This window comes from Euprymna scolopes, chromosome 17, assembly GCF_053919585.1.
Source record: "Euprymna scolopes isolate OS-2025 chromosome 17, ASM5391958v1, whole genome shotgun sequence".
NCBI lineage: Eukaryota > Metazoa > Mollusca > Cephalopoda > Sepiida > Sepiolidae > Euprymna > Euprymna scolopes.
In genome coordinates, this window is record NC_136498.1 from 87,140,544 (window position 1) to 87,162,228 (window position 21,685).

Here is a 21,685-nt window from a genome sequence, read left to right on the forward strand (position 1 = left end):
AAGTAATAAACTCACTATATTTTTACATTCTTTAATCAACTCTAGTTGTGAAAAATTAAACTCACTCTATTTTTCACACCATCTAGTAAACTCTAGTTTGAAATAAAGAACTCACTCTATTTTTTACACACTCTATAAAACTCTTGTTTGGAAATAATGAACTAGCTCTATATTTTTACACCATCTAACAAACTCTATGTTGGAAATAATAAACTCACACTATTTTTTTCACCATCTAAAGAAATCTAGTTTGGAAATAATAAACTCACTCTATTTTTTACATCCTTTAATAAAATACAGTTTGCAAATATTAAACTCACTCTATTTTTACACCTTTTATAACCTCCAGTTTAAGAAATTATAAACTCACTCTATTTTTTACACCATTTAATAAACTCTAGTTTGGAAATAATGAACGCACTCTAATTTTTACACAATCTATTAAACTATACTTTGGAAATAATAAACTCACTCTATTTTTTTACATCCTTTAATAAACTCTAGTTTTGAAATAATAAACTCACTCTATTTTTTACACCCTTTTATAAACTCTAGTTGTGAAATAATATACTCACTCTATTTTTTACACCCGTTAATAAACTCTAGTGTTGAAATAATGAACTCACTCTTTTTTACTCAATCTATCAAACTCCATTTTGGAAATAATAAACTCGCTCTATTTTTTACACCGTTTAATAAAATCTAGTTTAGAAATAATAAACTCGCTCTATTTTTTCACACCATCTAATTAACTCCATTTTGGAAATAATAAACTCATTATATTTTTACACCCTTTTATAAACTCTAGTTTGGAAATCTTAAAATCACTCTTTTTTTCATATCTTATGAACTCTAGTTGTGAAATAATAAACTCACTCTATTTTTTACACCCGTTATTAAGTCTATTTTGGAAATAATAAACTCACTCTATTTTTTACACCCGTTATTTACTCTAGTTTGGAAATAATAAACTCACTCTATTTTTTAACACCATCTAATAAACTCTAGTTTGAAAATCTAAAACTCACTCTATTTTTTTCATCATCTTATGAACTCTAGTTTGGAAATTTCTATTTTTTACACCTGTAATGTTTGTAATGTTTGGAAATGTCTATTTTTACACCTGTCATTAAGTCTATTTTGGAAATAATAAACTCAGTCTATTTTTTTACACCCTTTATAAACTCTAGTTTGGAAATAATAAACTCACTCTATTTTTTACACCCGTTATTAAGTCTATTTTGGAAATAATAAACTCACTCTATTTTTACACCCTATAATAAACTCTAGTTTTGAAATAATAAACTCACTCTATTTTTTACACCCTTTTATAAACTCTAGTTGTGAAATAATATACTCACTCTATTTTTTAATAAACTCTAGTTTGGAAATAATAAACTCACTCTATTTTTTTACATCCTTTAATAAACTCTAGTTTTGAAATAATAAACTCACTCTATTTTTTACACCCTTTTATAAACTCTAGTTCTGAAATAATATACTCACTCTATTTTTTACACCCTTTAATAAACTCTAGTTTCAAATATAAAACTCACTCTATTTTTTAACATCCTTTAATAAACTCTAGTTTGGAAATAATAAACTCACTCTATTTTTTCATACCATCTAATAAACTCTAGGTGTGAAATAATAAACTCACTCTATTTTTTACACAATCTAATAAACACTATTTTCGAAATAATAAACTCACTCTATTTTTTACACCCTTTTATAAACTCTAGTTAAATAATTAACTCGCTCTATATTTTACATTATCTAATAAACTGTAGTTTTGAAATAATAAACTGACTCTATTTTTTACACCCTTTAATAAACTCTAGTTTCAATTAAAAAACTCACCCTAATTTTTTACATCCTTTAATAAACTCCAGTTTGGATATAATAAACTCACTCTATTTTTACACCCGTTAATAAAATCTAGTTTTGAAATAATGAACTCATTCTATTTTTTACACAATCTATTAAATTCTATTTTGGAAATAATAAACTCACTCTAATTTTTACATCCTTTAATAAAGTCTAGTTTTTAAATAATAAGCTCATTCAACTTTTTACACTCTTTAATCAACTCTAGTTTCAAATAAAAAGTCACTCCATTTTTTTTACATCCTTTAATAAACTCTAGTTTGGAAATAATGAACTCATTCTATTGTTTACACAATCTATTAAACACTATTTTTGAAATAATAAACTCACTCTATTTGTTACACCCTTTAATACAGTCTAGTTTGGAAATAATGAACTCACTCTATTTTTTTACACCATCTAATAAACTCTATTTTGGAAATAATAAAGTTTCTGTATTTTTTACACCCTTTTATAAACTCTAGTTTTGAAATCTGAAACTCACTCTATTTTTTACAGCTTTTAAAAAACTCTAGTTGGGAAATAATAAACTCACTCTATTTTTTTACATCCTTTAATAAACTCTAGTTGGGAAATAATAAACTCACTCCATTTTTTAAACCCTCAAATTAACTCTAGTATTGAAATAATAAACTCACTGTATTTTTTACATTCTTTAGTTTGAAAATAATAAACTCTGTCTATTTTTTACACCCTTTAATAAACTTTAGTTTTGGAAATAATAAACCAACTCTACTTTTTACATCATCTAATAAACTCTTGTTTGGAAATAATAAACTCACTCTATTTTTTACACCCTTTAATAAAATCTAGTTTGGAAATAATAAACTAGCTCTATTTTTTACATCCTTTAATAAACTCTATTGTTAAATAATAAACTCCCTCTATTTTTTACATTCTTTTATAAACTCTAGTTGTGAAATTATAAACTCACTCTATTTTGTACACCCTTTAATAAACTCTAGTTTTGAAATAGTAAGCTCACTCTATGTTTTACACCCTCTAATAAAATCTTGTTTTATTTGGAAGTTGAACAGGAACTGAAACCTCCTTCTTGAAAATAACTCTGTAAGTCATTGAATGGCAAAGACATGCAAAAATTTAGAAGAATCTAGCACACGGATTATCTGGTAGGCCTGAAAGAACATGTACAAACGCAACAAGGGAGAGTTGCATCTTATATTTGTGAGGGAGATGTAGTGACAGCCAATCTTCCCAAGAAACCTCAATTTTTCGGCCTTAGGTAGGGTCACACATGAGATTGCAGTTTGATGAGATCTGCTCAGATAAGGTGAGAAGATGGCTTCTTTCAGGTCTATTTTTTGAAGCACCTCTATCCCCTAGAGTTGACCATTCAGAACCCCTCTGATGGCTCTAATTCTTTGACAAGGAATATTTTTATCTTTCCCAGTCTGTCAGTTGTCATTGATATGTCAGGATTAATTTCTGTAATTCCAATTTTGACCTAAGTCCGTAATTATGCTATTTGCAGCATCCTAGCAAAGATTCACTACATTAATAAGCATTATAAAAAAACTCTTTAAAAAGGCTTACATAAGGCAAATTATGTTTTTATAAACTGTATATTCATAATTCGAATTAATAAAAAAACACATTATAAATCGTTATCAAACGGCTTTTGTATTCACAATTAAATTATTTCATTTATTATCTGTTTTATTCAGCATCACCGAAAGAATAGAATTAAAGAAAAGATTACATTGTAAGCCATTTAAATGGTATCTGATCAATGTCTACCCGGAACTCAAGTAAGATTTTTTTTTAATTTTCTTATTCTTAATTGCCATTTTGTTTTCATTGTTGCTATCCATTCTGTGGGAAGATGCCCTAAAAAGGTCGATTTAATATAACTTTAAATGTCACATGACAAAGCTTCACAAAGATCGAAGATGACAACATAAGTCCTTTTATTTTCTTGTGTTTTCTTTAAATATAAAAACAACCTATGACGCACAGTGGCCTGAGTATAAGAGGACTGAGGGCCAACGCAGATTTTTTTAAAAATAAACAAACATTTATTTGTTTATAAATCAAAGTACTTTTCAACATAATAACGTCTTCATTAGGATAGACACAGATTTTTAAATCTTATTTATAAAAGAAAATGAATAAAGCATTTAAAAAAAACATGTCATCACAATGTTTTCACATCACATTTCGTTAACTGAAAATTTCGTAAGTAGAGTCTTTCGTATCTAGAAGTCCCACTGTATATGTGTGTTTATATATACATGTATATATGTGTGTTTATACATGTATATATATATGTGTGTGGGTGTGTGTAGATTTTGATTTATGCAGCTTTTCAGAAGACCAATGATCGCTCCTCGAACAAAAAATACAAAATATTTTTTGCATACATCTAACATCAGACCAAGTAAAGACCGATTTTAGCATAGCTAAGCAGTCATATTGAATTTAAAATTCAGAGGAAAAATAATACATTTGACTTTAATAACTTTGCAGGTCGAATTATCTAATATATATACATACAATTATATATATATATATATATACATACTATATATATATATATATATATATATATATATATATATATATATATATATATATATATATACATACTATTATATATATATATACTAGCGGAGGTACCCGGCGTTGCCCGAGTGTTTGTTTCCGGGAAGGGGGGGGGAGTTTTAAAAAATGTTATGGTAGGTAAGTAGGAAGGATGAAACCCGGAGTCATGAGTAAAAGTAGGAAAATAAAGTGTGAAAAAAAAAAAGCAAAAAAAAACCATCTGTAACGTTAACAGTTCGGCCACCAAGAAAAGTCCATTCCAGTTGTTTAGGAAAAAAAAACAAAAAAAAAAACACTATGGTAGGTCGGCGCGAACGTGAAAATATAATGTGAATTGTCCAGCATCCTAACCACTACGCCACAGAGCACTGCAGCTCAGTTTAGTGATTTTAAATAACTTAACATGATAGAACTACGAAGCCAAACCGGTGTTCTCTTCTCAACTGTTCCTTGTGAACGATCTCCAAACGGTGTTAAGTGGTGGCAGGGGGAGGAGGAATTTTTAAGAGAGAAAATATTTTACCACTTCCATTGATCTTAACCGATTTTGGCCGTGACTTCTCAGCAGAAAAAGTATAGAAATCTAAGATTATCGAGGAATTTGAGAACTAATAAGCCTATAACAAACCTCAGATATTGTTCTGCCGTTTGTGCATAATGTATTTGCATGAAATATATTTATTTATATAAAAGAAGAAAGAAGATATATATATATATATATATATATATATATATATATATATATATATATATATATATATGAAATTTATTACTGTGAGTCCAGAATGAGTTTACAAATTGTTTCAGCTAGAGGAAAATCCTCAAAGAGAGGAAAAAATCCAACTAGCATCGTCAGAATTCATGAATTCTGACGATGCTAGTTGGATTTTTTCCTCTCTTTGAGGATTTTCCTCTAGCTGAAACAATTTGTAAACTCATTCTGAACTCACAGTAATAAATTTCCTATATACTGCTCTGACTACACATTGAGCACTCTAGTCCGGTTTTTTCACCACTGGTAAATAAATATATATATATATATATATATATATATATATATATATATATATATATATATATATATATATATATAAGCAAACAGTTAATGAAATATGTTAAAAAACACTTTGAAATGAGTTAAAAACATATTTAATCTGAAAAGGAAACACTAGATAAATGGATAGTCCTTAATCCGCGGAGTTTCGAAGAAATACTCTCCTTCTCATCAGAGGGTAGGAATTAGCAAAATGCAGGATCGGATTTTGCATGCAGAAGTATTTGATGAAACAACAAATAAGTCAAAGATCTGGATCAAACAACAAATAAGTCAAAGATCTGGATCATTTTGGTAAATTCAATTGTAATTTTCATTTTATATATATATATATATATATATATATATATATATATATATATATATATATATATATATATATATACTATTATATATATATATATACTATTATATATATATATATATATATATATATATATATATATATATACACTATTATATACATATATAGTACTAATGCCACATCCAAGTTCAAAACCGACTTAGAATCTTGTAGATGATGTTCCTTTGTCCTCCCTGCAACCTCTTTTCTACATAAGAGGTATTGCGAACCTTTCTCTGATCTTTCCTTATTTTAATGGCAAGTGCTTGTCTGAGCTCTAATCTATGTCCCCCACCACCAAACTTTCACAAAAAGTACTCATCAAGCTACAACCACTACCAACAATTTCTCCTACTCTCTATTTGTTTCCAGCTGACTACAAATTCAATAAACAAAGTTTTTTTCTAGAACTTTCTACCTGTTGAACTTTGTTTCACTGGCCTGCTTCCAAACTGACTACAACAGTGTCGTCCAATGTAAACAGGTTTTTGTTGTCCTGCCTCCATTAAATAATCAACTTCTGCCCAACAATAAGGGCTAATAAATGTAAGGTGGTCACTGAGACAACAGCTTAGTGATCATTAGTGGTGAAAGTTGGATAAAATTTGATCATTAACGGGAGGGACTCAACAAGAACTTGTTTACATTGAACTTGAAGATGACCAGCAGAACAAAGTTCCACAGGCGAACAATTCTAGTAGTAGCTTTTTTTATGGAATTTGCATTTAAATCTAGGCACACATAGAGAATGAGATAAAATTTTGATAGTGGTTGTAATTAGACGAGTGCTTTTTGTGAATGTTTGACAGGTGGGGGAATATAGGTTGAAGGTCAGATGAGCTCTCGTCATGAAAAATAACGAAAGAGCAGAAAGAAGCTCGCAACATCTCTTTTGTGGGAAAGATGTTGGAGGGAGACGAAAAGGGATGACCTGCAACTTCTCTATTTTACATGGATTCAAGAAATTTACAAATAAAAGACAAATTGTTCTACAATGAGATGCAGAAGTCCGGTCTCGAGTATTTGTGTTTACTGGGCAGACTAATGAAGTTTTCTAAGGTTTTTGAAGCATTTTTTCTTTAGGTATTGAGAAATGTATTTATAGATATAGAATATATATATATATATTTCTCCCAGTGGATTTTTATGATTGTCATGTCTTTGAAATGCTTTGGAAAGCCACGTTGGTTTTTCTCATAATTTCTATTCCGCACTCAAATCACTTCCTCGTCAGGGAAGAACTAAAAGTCTCATGGTGCTATGTCAATGACAAGTGGTATGCTTTTCTTGACAAAGAAAAAGCTGATTATGTAGTTGGAATGTGTGTCATAGCATCACTTAGGCAACATTAAATGTTCACATAGTGTTCTCTATTCTGTGGCTTTGTGGTGCACAAGACCACAAGAGCTAAAGATACAGGTGCAAATTACGTTTGGATTTGCTACAAACATGTCATTCTGTGGGGTTCATCATAACCATCGTCATCATGTTGAATCGTCTCAAGTTTGGGGCAAAACTTAATAAAATCTTTTTTTGGTTATCTTGTATGAGAACTCAAATCAGAAAAGTGTACACGATACGTTCGTACTATTAAAATTCTAATGCATATGTAAGAATTGAGAATTGCATTCGATCAAACTTGAGAACTTTTATTTGTATTTTCTAAAAAACATATCAAAAAACATTCATTTGAGTTTTTTATGTAATGTAGAATTAAGGCATGTAAATTTATAATTATTATTACTTCAGCTAAATGGTTAGAAATATTAATTTCAACTCAGAAGAACTAGACAGATGCTACACTCTGATCAAAAATCGAAAATTATGAACTGCAGCATGCAATTCAAAAATAGGAAATTTTCAAAACAGATAAAAATATTTTCAGTCATTTGAGAAATTTAATTTATTGTTTTGGATGTGTTTTAAAATTTAATTGTGCACACCTAAATAAGATACCCTATATTTTTAAAACTTAACTTATTTGTGAAAAAAATGTGTTCTCTTTTAAATTATCGTTCATGTTTATTTGAATAATAATTTTTTTTTATTTCACGTTTGCAATTTATCTTTAACAAAAATTGAATTTCGTTTGTAGAATTCCTGGTCAACATGACCCAACACCTGGCATGTTAAAACAGGGTAAAATGTGTATGGATACTCTGGCTCACACGTTGGGAGGCAGCATCAGCATTTACTTTTGCCATAATACAGGAGGCAATCAGGTAGGTTTATGTATTCTAAATTCATTTTTACAATACAGAGATGAGGAGAACTTTCTAAAATATTCTACCATTTTGATAATTGGCTTTCAGAAATATTTTTTTCATTTTTAAGTTGAAAATTGCCTGTCTAGATTTTGCTACAAAGATTTGGTCGATTTTCGGCAAATCTTCACTGATAGGTTTTTAAATGTTTTGGTATTGTCAATTTATATTTACTTTTTTGTAAATTGCATTAAAATTATGTTTCTTTTAAAATTCAGTTGGCAACACTGAATTTTTAAATTACACAAATTTGTCAGGATTCCAGAAGGACGTTAGCACAGTGCCATATATTCCATATATATATGTTTGTGTTCACAATACAAACATGTAAAATAACAAGTTGAAGAAAATATAATTCAATAAAGCATTTATTGTACACAGAGCTGACTATGAAAGTGTTCATTAAAACTTATATAAAATAAATATAGGTAGAATGATGTATGCATGTGAATATGTGTACGTATGTGTGTGTACATAAGTAAACGTTTATGTGCTGAAAGGTTTGTATCTGTGTGTATGTTGAAACAAAATACCCATCAGAGAAGTCTGGATATTGTGTATGTACGTGTATGAGCCAGAACTGACTTCTGATTATTTATTTACTTAATTACGTCTTTTATTTGATTTTTTTATTTAGTCAATTTAAGAAGTTGGTAATAATTTTTTTATGGATTGTTGACAAAGCAAAGCCTGGAAAAATCATAGCTTATAAAGAAAAATGCTAGCATGAAAAGTAATATGGTTAAGATTAAACTTAGAAAAGTAAAATGACTAGTTGTTAAAACTGGAAAAGAAAAGGACAAGATAGTCTAGTAAAAAATATAAATCTATAACTTAAAATATTGCGGCATTAAGAATTGATTATATAATGTTAAATTGTAATTTTTTTAAAATTTCATGCTGCAAGTTATAAATTTATTATATTTTTTACTAGTATATGTTGTCTTTTTCTTTTCCAGTTTTGATAACTAGTCCTTTTATTTTTCCAAGTTTAATCTTAACCATATTACTTTTCATGCTCGCATTTTTCTATGTAATATATAAGCTATTTATAGGCAATAAAACTCAGCTATACTAATTACTGCATCAACCAAACCAGATCCCAGAATCTTATGAGTTTCATGCTTTGATTAAAACCGTTACTTTTCCATTCTCTATGGTTTTATGTGTATTTTCTGCTTTAAGGGACCTTGAGCTGGCATATCTATATTTGGTGTTAGATGCTTCAAAATTAAACTCCCCAGAAGAACCTTGATCATCTTCGATCAGGTTTTCATTATTTATAGTGCTGCAACTATCTTCAAGTATTATCTCTTCATATTCTTGACTAGATCTTAATTAATTAATAACATTGTTACCCTTTATGTGAAGAAGAAATAATAATAATAATAGTAGTAGTAGTAGTAGTAGTAGTAGTAGTAGTAGTAGTAAAATTCAGCGTTTAATACCTAATTCTTCATTTTTGTACATTTAATACCTAACGCCTAATTCTCCATCACAGATATATCAAGCTTGAAGTTTGAAATATTTTTGTGTAGTAATTCATCATATTTTTTATGATGTCTTTTTCATGTGTGGCTGATGCAAATTTCAGAAAAATGCGCCCTTTTTCTAAGGATAGTTTCTTTCCACTTTTGAACAAGTGTTCCATTTCTTGATCTTTATTCTAGGCACGATTTTATGATTGCTAAACATTCTGAGGTCATCATTTGACTTTCATGAAACAAATACGGTTCACCCATTCAGCTCATTTGCTTCCACCAGGAGAGTTCTATTGAAGAATAGCTTCTTTCACCATTTTATGTAGCTTATCAACTACAACGGTCTACAGCTTTCAAAATATGATAGATTGCTATGTCTTAAGACTGAAAATATAATTTTTAAAGTTCCATTTCAAAATTTTCAATATTCAAGCAAGCATGAAATCCTATTAGAGCATTACTTTTTTATACAGTCAACAATCATAATTGTTACGGTTTCAAAGTGGATTTTATTTTAAATATGTGTAAAATAGACAAAGTCTTCATTTCACTTTTCAAAGTCTGACATTTCAAAACAAGGAAAGAAGTGGGTTAGTATCAATGGAGATAAAAAGGTTAGGCAGTGCTGGTAAAATAGAAAAAAGTTCATGTGTGTTGAAGTTAAGTTCCAATGATAACCATGATGGATGATTCTCCTTGATGAACTCAGGGCCAACGGCACCTCAAGAGGTTAGTTTGTGGATTGGTCCGAGTCCTGTGAAGCATGTTGCCAGCACTAAGAGCCGGAAAGTAAAAGAGAGAGTTGCTGTGCATTTAACATTTTATAAACTCTGTCACGTGTCCAACTCGCCTCAGAAATGGCCTCTGATTTGGGCCAGTCTGAAGGAAGTTGGCTGCTGGCAGCACTCAGCACTTTCCTGTAAACCAGAGATTCAAACTTTTAAGCAACAAAGTGTCGCTGCTGCATGTGCCTTTAAAGAATTCTGGTGTGTTTATACACACTTCATCAAATTGTCTTAATTTTAATAAACTTTTTTTTGAAAGTTGGTTTAGAAAGACGTTCCAAAAAAGTTTCTTGAAATATTTGTTACTTCTCTTAAAGTATCTATTTCAATTTTTTATTTTGTTTTGTTTATTGTGTTTATTGTATACATACTTATATATACAACTGGCCCTGACGGTATTCCAATTATAGTACTCAAAAAACTTCAACCTGAACTAGCGCCCATACTTACAAAACTGTTTAAACGTTGCCTTAAGGAGAATAGTTTCCCATCTCCCTGGAAAATTTCATCAGTATGCCCTGTATTTAAGAATTCAGGTGATCGCTCATCCCCCTCTCAGTACAGGCCAATAAGTCTCCTGTGCCTCATGAGTAAGTTGCTGGAATCTGTGTTAAATACAGAAGTAATCAACTATCTCAACAAAAATAACCTTCTTAGTGACACTCAATATGGTTTCCGTTCTGCTAGATCTACAGCATATGTGCTTACAGTTATATCTCATAGGATTAGCAAATCTCTCGATGGAGGCAACCTTTCTAGGGCAATTGCTCTTGGCATATCTAAAGCCTTTGATAGGGTATGGCATAAAGGTTTACTTCACAAGATCTCTAGCTATGGTATAGCTGGAAATGTCTTCTCAATTATTAAATCATTTCTTTCTGATAGGTTCATAAGAGTAGTAGTTGAGGGGCAAAAATCAGAAGCTCACAGTATTAATGCCGGTGTCCCTCAGGGGTCCATCCTGGGCCCAACTCTTTTCCTGATCTACATTAATGATCTTCCAAATCACATTCTTACATCATTTGTAGACATTTATGCTGACGACACTACCATTTATGGTAGCACATCTAAGACAGTAAACGACCAAGTTCTCTCCAATTCTCTCTCCTCTGATTTTGAGCATGTAGTACAATGGGGAAAGGAGTGGTTGGTTACTTTTAATGCATCTAAAACCAAGCTTCTCTCTTTACATCATCAACATTCTGATCCACATCTGGCATCAATTGAAATGAATGGCTATCGTCTTCAGGAGGCCTCAAGTTTTGACAAGCTTCTGGGCTTGACCATTACTCCTGATCTTAAATGGAACACGTACATCAAATCTGTTGCCAAGGCCGCTGGAAAAATAGTGGGATCTTTCTATCGATCCGGTAAATATCTCTCTGCTGATGCTATTCTCTATCTATATAAGAGCCAGGTACATCCAAGGATAGAATACTGTTGCCACATCTGGGCAGGAGCTGCTAGAAAGGACTTGTCCTGCCTTGATAGAGTTCAAAATAGACTTCGTAGCCTCGTAGGAGATGTCCTTTTCTCTTCTTTGAAACCTCTATCTCACAGAAGAGATGTTGCGAGTTTGTCTCTGATGTATCGTTATTTTCATGGAAAGTGTTCGACTGAGCTTCAATCTATGGTCCCCCCTCGCCAAACTTTCACAAGAAACACTCGTCTAGCTGTACACACTATCAATAATTCCCACCACTCTTTATCTGTGCCTAAACCTAAACGTAGATTCCATGAACAAAGCTTCTTTCTTAGAACTGCACCCCTGTGGAATTGTCTTCCGTTTTCCTGCTTTCCGGCTGACTACAATATGGTTGTGTTCAAGTCTAACGTAAATAAGTTCTTGATGAGCCGTTCTATATAAGTTATCAAATTTACCAAATTTTCATTACTAATGATTACTATGTTGTCCAATTTCTACTGTACACTCTTTAACCCTTATCCTTGAGTGGCCTCTTGGCCTTGATAAGTGGTGATGCCTATGTAAAAAAAAAACATACTTTCGAATAGATTTGCTTCTCTTCTTCTCTAAAAGTTTTCAATTAACTCTTATGACGTCAATATACAGCATTTGGTTTATCTGTAGTGGTTGTAGAATTTAAACTCTATGTCAAGTGATGTACATTTTTCTTATAATCAGAGTTGAATTAATTCTTATTTTGTAATCATGTCGCCTAGATGAAGAAAGTCACAATATTGATGTTTCTCAACCTCAATATTTTTCTAATGACTTCTGTCATTCTTGTTTTAATGCCAAGAATTTTGTTCATTCGGCTTTGACCAATCTTTTTATGGTTTTATATTTTTCCAAACTTATTTCTTTGACTTCATAAAATGTTAGGTTTTCAATTTCAGTCGGATCAATCATTAATAAAATCATCCTTATGACTTTGCATCTAGATGACTTAGCCGAAACTCGGTTGGATTTCTTTTCTAGGCACATGGCTGTCTCATCTGTTTCTAATCATTCTCTTGCAATTTCTGCTATTTTGGATTTTTTCTCATTCAAGCAGCAATGTCATTTTGTTATGATGCTCAAACTATGTGGTTCATTTAGCAGATACGTTAATGGAATCCCAGATAATTGTATACAGTCTATAAATTTTAGCTATGTTAATTATTAGTTAATCGAAACACGTTACAGAAGCCTTTAAAATCTTTGAAAAAGAGATGAAATTAAATGAAACATGCAAACACATAAAAACATGTGTTTTGTCAAAAGTGTTTGAAAGATATGTACAATTTGGAAACGGGTGTCAGTATTACTCGTAGAACAAAAAATAAGCAACAAAAACTTTTTAAATTATTGTGAATTTCATTGTTAATAAGAAATGCTGTTTTTAAAAGAAATAAATAGTTAGTCATCCTTTCTTGACTGTGTCCTTGTGTCTTAGGATTGAAGGTAGCCTGTTTGATTTTCCTTTCCTATCTGTTGTTGCGTTTCTCTCTCCCCCTCTCTCAGGTAAGACAACAGTTTGCAAAGATTAAATTATTCTACTATAATTAGATGCAGTTTATTGTAAGACATAAATACTGGAATATTTAATGCAAATACAAAATTTTTTACTGTATTTGTTAGAAAAACTTGACAGATTAATGTAAAAAAACTTTTAGATTAACGGTGTAGGCCTATGTTTTATGTTAAAATATGGTTGTAATTAATTAGAAAAAATGTTTTATATTAAAACATTGTTGTAATCAATTAGAAAAAATGTTTTATATTAAAATATTGTTGTAATTAATTAGAAAAAAAGGTTTTATATAAAAAATATTGTTGTAATATAGTTCGAAAAAGTTTTATATTAAAATATTGTTGTAATTAATTAGGAAAAATGTTTTATATAAAAATATTGTTGTAATATAGTTCAAAAAAGTTTTATATTAAAATATTGTTGTAATTAATTAGAACGAAATGTTTTATATAAAAATATAGTTGTAATTAATTAGAAAAAATTTTTATATCAAAATATTGGTGTGATTAATTAGAAAAATTTTTTATATTAAAATATTGTTGTAATTAATTAGAAAAAATTTTTATATTAAAATATTGTTGTAATTAATTAGAAAAAATTTTTATATCAAAATATTGGTGTGATTAATTAGAAAAAAACTTTATATTAAAATATTGTTGTAATTAATTAGAAAAAATGTTTACATATAAATATTGTTGTAATTCATTAGAAAAAATGTTTTATATTAAAATATAGTTGTAATTAATTAGAAAAGAATTTTTGCAATAAAATATTGTTATAATAAGCAAAATGTTTTATGTTAAAATACGGTTGAAATTAATTAGAAAAAAATGATATAAAAATATTGTTGAAATTAATTAGAAAAAATGGCTTATATTAAAATATTGTTGTAATTAATTAGAAAAAACAGTTTTATATTAAAATATTAATGTAATATTACATTAATATTTTAATATAAAACATTCTAAAAAAGTTTTATATAAAATTATTGTTGTAATTGATTAGAAAAATGTTTTATATAAAAAAAATTGTTGTAATATGATTAGAAAAAACAGTTTTATATTAAATTATTGTTGTAATTAATTCGAAAAATGTTTTATATTGAAATATTGTTGTAATTAATTCGAAAAACAAGTTTTATATAAGAAGTATATGTAATTAATTCGGAAAATAGTTTTATATTACAATATTGTTGTAATTAATTAGTAAACAATGTTTTATATTAAAATATTGTTGTAAAAATAAGAAAAAAGTATTATATTTAAATATTGTTGGAATAAAGTAGAAATGATGTTTTATATTAAAATATTGTTGTAATTAATTAGAAAAAAGTTTTATATAAAATTATTGTTGTAATGAATTAGAAAAAATGTTTTATATTAAAATATTGTTGTAATTTTATTTAAAAAGCGTTTTATATGAACATATTGTTGCAATTAATTGGAAAAAATGTTTTATGTTGAAATATTTTTGTAATTAATTCGAAATACAAGTTTTATATTAAAATATTGTTGTAAGTAATTCGAAAAACAGTTTTATATTAAAATATTGTTGTACTTTATGAGAAAAAAGTTTTATATAAAAATATTGTTGTAATTAAAAAAATGTTTTATGTTAAAAAATTGTTGTAATTAATAAGAAAAATGTTTTATACTAAAATATTGTTGTAATTAATTAGAAAAATGTTTTATATAATAATATTGTTGCAATTAATTAGAAAAAAACTTATATAAAAATATTGTGGAAATTTGTTAGAAAAATGGTTTATATTAAAATATTATTGTAATATAATTTGAAAAAAGTTTTATATTAAAATATGTTGTAATTTATTAGAAAAAATGTTTTATATAAAGAAATTTATTGTAATATCATTGGAAAAAGCAGTTTGATATTAAAATAAATTAGAAAAATGTTCTTTATTGAAATAATGTAATTAATAAGAAAATATGTTTTATATTAAAATATTGTTGTAATTAATTAAAAAAAAACTTTTATTTGAAAATATTGTTCTAATTAATTAGAAAAAATGTTTTAAATTAAAATATTGTTGTAATAAAATCCGAAAAAAAGTTTTATATTAAAATATTGTTGTAATTAATTAGAAGAAAATTTAAATTAAAATATTGCAGTAATTAATTAGAAAAAAATTATATTAAAATATTATTGAAATTAATCAGGAAAAATGCTTTATATTTAAATATTGTTGTAATAAATTAGAAAAAAAATTTATATTAAAATATTGTTATAATTGGAAAAAATGTTTTATATTAAAATATTGTTGTAATTGATTAGAAAGACCGTTTTATATTAAAATATTGTTGTAATTAATTAGAAAAGAATATGTCAAAATATTGTTGAAATTAATTAAAAAAAATGTTATATATAAACATATTGTTGAAATACAATAGAAAAAATGTTTTATTTTAAAATATTGTTTAAATTAATTAGAAAAAATGTTTTTATATTGGAATATTGTAGTAATTAATTAGAGAAAAAATGTTTTATATTGAAATATTGTTGTAATTAATTAGAAAAACATTTTTTACACTAAAATATTGTTGTAATAAATTAGAAATAATATTTTATATTGAAATATTTTAGTGATTAATTCGAAAAACAGTTTTATATAAAAATATTGTCGTAATTAAATAGAAAAAGTTCTTTATATTAAAAATTTTTTGTAATTATTTAGAAAAAGTTTTATATAAAAATATTGTTTTAATTAATTAGTAAAAATGTTTTATATAAAAATATTGTTGTAATTAAATTATATTAAACTATTGTTGTAATTAGTAAAAGGTATTTCAAATTTCGAGTCTATAGACTAAAAATTGACAGAGTTATTGCGTATGGAAATGTACACAGACAGACAGACACACAGACACACAGACAGACAGACAGACACGTTCACTTTTATAGATATATAGATTGTTGTAATTAATTAGAAAAAGATTTATATAAAAATATTGTTGAAATTAATTAGTAAAAACGTTTTATATAAAAATATTGTTGATATTAAGTAGGAAAAATGTTTTATATTAAAATATTGTGTAAATTAATTAGAAACAAATGTTTTATATTAAAATATTGTTGTAATTAATTTGAAAAAAATTTTTTTAATTAAAATATTATTGTAATATAATTTGAAAAAAGTTTTATGTTAAAATATTGTTGTAATTAATTAGAAAAAGATTTATATAAAAATATTGTTGAAATTAATTAGTAAAAATGTTTTATATTAAAATATTGTAATTTAATAGAAAAAATATTTGATAATATAATGTTATTGTAATTAAGAAGAAAAAATGTTTTACATTAAAATATTGTTATAATTAATTGAAAAAATGTGTTGTATTTAAATATTGTTAAAAATGTTGTGTATTAGAAAAAAATTAGATTAAAATATTGTTTAAATAAATTAGAAAATATGTTTTATATTAACATATTGTTTAAATTAATCAGACAAAATGTTTTATATTGATATTTTGTTGTAATGTTTAAGGAAAAAATGTATATTAAAATATTCTTAAAATTAATTAGAAAAATGTTTTATATAAAAGTATTGTTGAAATTAATTAGAAAAGCATATTTCTAATTGAATATTGGTTTTATCAATTAGAAAAAAAGTTTTATATTAAAATATTGTTGTAATCAATTAGGAAAATAGTTTTATATTAAAATATTGTTGTAATTAATTTTTTTTTAAATTATATATTAAAATATTGTTGTAATTAATAAGAAAAACATGTTTTATATTAAAATATTGTTGTAATTAATTAGAAAATTATTTTATATTAAAATATTATTGTAATTAGAAAATTTTTTTATATTAAAATATTGTTGTAATTTATTAGAAAAATGTTTTCTATTAAAATATTGTTGTATATAATTAGAAAAAATATATTAAAATATTGTTGAAATTAATAAGAAGAAAATGTTTACAATGCTTAATTAGGAAATATTGTTGTAATAAATTAGAAAAAAAAATTATAGTAAAATATTGTTGAAATTAATAAGAAAAATGTTATATATATAAATATGGTTGTAATACAGTAGAAAAAATGTGTTATATAAAAATATTGTTGTAATTAATTTGAAAGAATGTTTTATATTAAAATATTGTTATAATTAATTAGAAAAACAATTTTAATATTAAAATCTTGTTGTAATATTATTCGAAAAATATTGTTGTAATTAATTAGAACAATCTTTTTATATTGAAATATTGTTGTAATTTATTAGAAAAACAATTTTTATATAAGAATATTGTTGTAATTAATTCGAAAAAACAGTTCTATATGTAAATAGTGTTGTAGTTAATTAAAACCAGTTTTATATAAAACTATTTTTGTAATTAATTTTAAAAAATGTTTTATATTCAAAAATATTTTTCTTATTAATGATAAAAAAGGTTTTATATTAAAATATTGTTAGTAATTGTCTGTATTTTTTAGATGAGGTGTTTTCATTGATTGAGATTGTCGGACTGACTTCCTCATCTTGGTTGTTATTGTCACAACGTTTCGGCCGTTTTGCCCTCCGGCCTTCGTCAGGTGTTTTGTATCGAACTGGAGAACCATTTGTTAGGAGTCTCGAACCCAACCCTTTATTACGGGGGTACCGTGTTCAGACTTCAGCTAGGCTTTGGGACAGTTGCTGATTCTCTGTTTTGAATGTTACTTTTCACTGCCTTCGTTCAGGATTGAACTCAGCACCTTTGGGTAACTGTAAACTTTGATACAACGTCTAGGACCACTCGACCCCTGTCCTCTCACCTTCGGTCTTTTTTATGACGCCTTTTAAGGCAGCTAATTCATTCATATGCAAATAAATGCATGTCAAACTACACGTCCTTATATGATTCTTAAAGATTATCTCACATAAATATACATAAACCCGTGCTCTGATCGGGGCTCACATACTCAGGACATCCAAGTACAACAGCCATTTAAATGCAGCTAGACATGAATGCGGCCCTTCAAACGTGGCTAGATCAAACTGTAATCTAATTAGAAGAAAAAAGTCATTTACAGGTTGCGTTTGCCCTTCACTTGACAATTTTGTGTAAAATCTTACTCAAATTTTATTTTAATTGCTCCATTTTACGACGACGACAATCTGATTTTCACCTTGATCCTATCAACTTTAATTTCTGCCGAAATAGCTTGTAAAGATCAGAAAAAACCCCAGTAATTTACAGAATGCACTCAACCTTTTAGTTTGTCTTGTATCCTTTATTGCCAATGACTTGACTCTTGTCCTCTCAGTGTTGGTCTTTTTATAGTGACTTTTAGGGCAGCTAATTCATTGATATGAAAATGAATGCATATTAAACAACAGATAATTATTAAAGAATGTTTATATTACTATTAGACCGAGCAGAATAAATTTATTTGGAAAGACATTGAAATAAATTATGTTTGTTTATTGCAAATAACATGGTACAAAATATTAAATAAAAATTACCAAATCAAAATAAAATTTTGATTTGTAAAATTAATTGCTATGTGGGTTTAACTAGTAAAATTCAGCTAAATTAATTTTATATCTTAGATTAAAGATTCATTGCTTTTTTCTTCTTTAATTTTTCTTAGGGTTGGATGTATACAGAATCTGGTCATATCAATCATTTTGGCCTATGTGTAACATTACCTCATAATATTACTTCTACAGAACTTTCATTGACAGTATGCTCAAATGCAAACCCTTTTCAGGTAAGTGAAATTTACTTGTGGTAAGTGTTCAATTTGTTTTCTGATGTTAACATGTGCTATACTATATGTTTAGGGGGATGCAGACGGCAGTTACCAATGAGAAACTATTTAAGAAACTAAGAGGAAAGCCCATGCAAGAAATTGGTTTGTTCTTTGAAAAAAATGTCTTCTTTGATATGAGGCTTTATGCTGTGATCATAAGCCACTTGAGACTTTCCAAAAGTTATGTTTATTTCAGATAGCTGACTCATATAGTCAGTCGTTTTTTATGTCCATGAATTATTAACTATTATTAGCAAAAATTATGTCATTTTTTGATGTTCAACTTTAAAAGATCATAACTTCGTTTCCTAATAAACTTTATTATACGAAATAAGAACCACTAGAATTGACATATTTTTGCCAACGAGAAACAAGTTTATTTATCCCAGTAGCATAGAAATTCGGAGTTCTGGAAGTGATGACGTCATTGAAGGCAGATTCGGTATCATCTCGGCTTTTGAAACATTGATTAGATGCTTGAAAAAGTGATAATCGGTGGGCAAGAGGCCCGGAGTATATGGAGGATGAGGCAGAGTCCCATAGCCCAATTCGTTCAGCTTCTGCAGGGTCAGTTGAGCACATGCGAGCGAGTGTTGTCATGGAGGAGAATTGGTCCTTTCATATTGGCCAATCTCGTTATTGGAGCTTCTGGTGCATTTCGTCAATTTTTTGGCAGTACTTCTCCGCTGTAATCGTTTCGCCTGGATTCAAGAAGCTGTGATGGGATAGTCACCATAACCTTTTTTTAGTGCAATTTCGGCTTCGGGAAGTGTTGTGGAGCTTCTCCAACATCCAACCACTGTGGTGAACATCGCCGGTTGTAGAAAAGGATCCACTTCTCATCACATGTCACAATCCATTTAAGAAAGGGGTCGTTTTTGTTGTGCAGAAGGAACATAGAAGACACCTCAAAATGATGATTTTTTTTTTTATTATCATTCAATTCATTTATCCAACTTTTTTGACTTCCCTATTCTTTTTAAATTGCAAACAACTGTTGAGTGGTCGACCTCGAGTTCAACAGTAAGTTCTGTGTGGTTTTGCAAAAATTGGTTTCAAATAAGGCTTTCAAATCTTTGTTATCAACCACAGTCGGCGGGGTGCAACCATCTTCATCTTCGAGACTCTCGTCACCATTGCAAAATTTCTTGAACCATCCATTGTGCCACGTGTTCGTTAGTGGTTCCTGGGCCAAACGCATCATTGATATCACAAGCTGTCTCGGCAGACTTTTGGCCTAGTTTGAACTGGAACAAGAAAATTGTGCGGATTTGAATTTTGTCCATGCTGTCAAAAAGCCTAGAAAAAAAATGAATGAAGAGATTGCGAACGGCCATATAGCCATGTTATATATCATTTTGAACGCCCTTCAAAATGATATATAACATGGCTATATATATATATATATATATATATATATATATATATATCGATGAATACAGAAATCATATAGAAAAGTAACATGTAAGAAAACGATATTGTTTTTGCATCAACCTAATAATAAATCTCTAGTAGTCTTGCAGTGGGTCATCTATCTATCCATAAATTTATCTATAAGTAAATTAAAAAAATTATTTATCGAAATAAGCACCATTAGAATCAACACACTTTTGCCAACGCAAGACAAGTGTTTTATGCCAGTAACTTAAAAATCTTGTTTTTGGTGACGATGAAGTTGCTGAAACCATTTTTGATATTGCTTAGGTTTTTGAAGCATTTCTCACTTAGAAAGTTGTAGAGATGCTTGAAAAAATGTTAGTCGGTAGTTGAGAGATTTGGAGAGTATGGCGAGTGAGGCAGAGTTTTGTAGCTCAATTCTTTCAACTTTTGCAGGATCGGTTTAGTAACCTGAGGTCTGGCATTGTCATTAAGGAGAATTGGTCCTTTTCTGTTGACAAATGCTGGGTGTTGTTCTCGAAGTTTCTTATGCATTTCACCCATTTGTTGACAGTACTTCTTCACCATAATGGTTTCGCCTGCATTCAAAAAACTCTTAAACGGGCCCCAACTCTAATTAGGCCTCGTTTCTTAGTGTTTTGTCCGAATGAAATGAAACTTTGGTCATAACTAGTTTATTATATTTAAAACATCACATCAAAACACTAAGGTCTTTGGCCTTTTTTTTCTCCGTTCTACAGCATATGTTCTAGATGGCCTCAATTTAACGTTTTTTTTTTGGGGGGGGGGTCACCCTGTATATATATATATATATATATATATATATATATATATATATATATATATATATATATAAATGTAATTCTTGATTCGTTCAAAGTTGATACAACCATATTTCTACATTACCAATTTATTTGAAATTTTCAGACAACCCATCTTTAGAGTCGAGGGATGTTTCTATGTTATTAAAATAAATTTACATCGCCAATTATAAAAATATTAAATAAAATAAAAATATTTTTCATAAGCCGTTAGTGCGAACCTGTTTTGTTGATAGAACTGAACTTCTGGTTTGATTCATTTCACACACCACGATTTGACGAAACGAATTAGAAGATTTCATTTTCTGTTTACTCGATAAGTAAAAAAAAAAAACATAATTCATTTGTTTATCTTCCAA

At 28.0% G+C, this 21,685-nt stretch overlaps 1 protein-coding gene across 1 annotated transcript in view; it reads left to right on the forward strand.

The window, feature by feature from the left end:
* LOC145296840 (polypeptide N-acetylgalactosaminyltransferase-like) overlaps window positions 1–21,685 on the forward strand; it is a 1,498,391-nt gene that overhangs the window by 1,451,243 nt on the left and 25,463 nt on the right. The window contains exons 12-14 of the mRNA XM_080142960.1: window positions 3,573–3,656; window positions 7,942–8,068; window positions 18,946–19,065. Coding sequence (XP_079999086.1) covers window positions 3,573–3,656; window positions 7,942–8,068; window positions 18,946–19,065 — 331 coding nt within the window. The remainder of the gene's footprint in view (window positions 1–3,572; window positions 3,657–7,941; window positions 8,069–18,945; window positions 19,066–21,685) is intronic.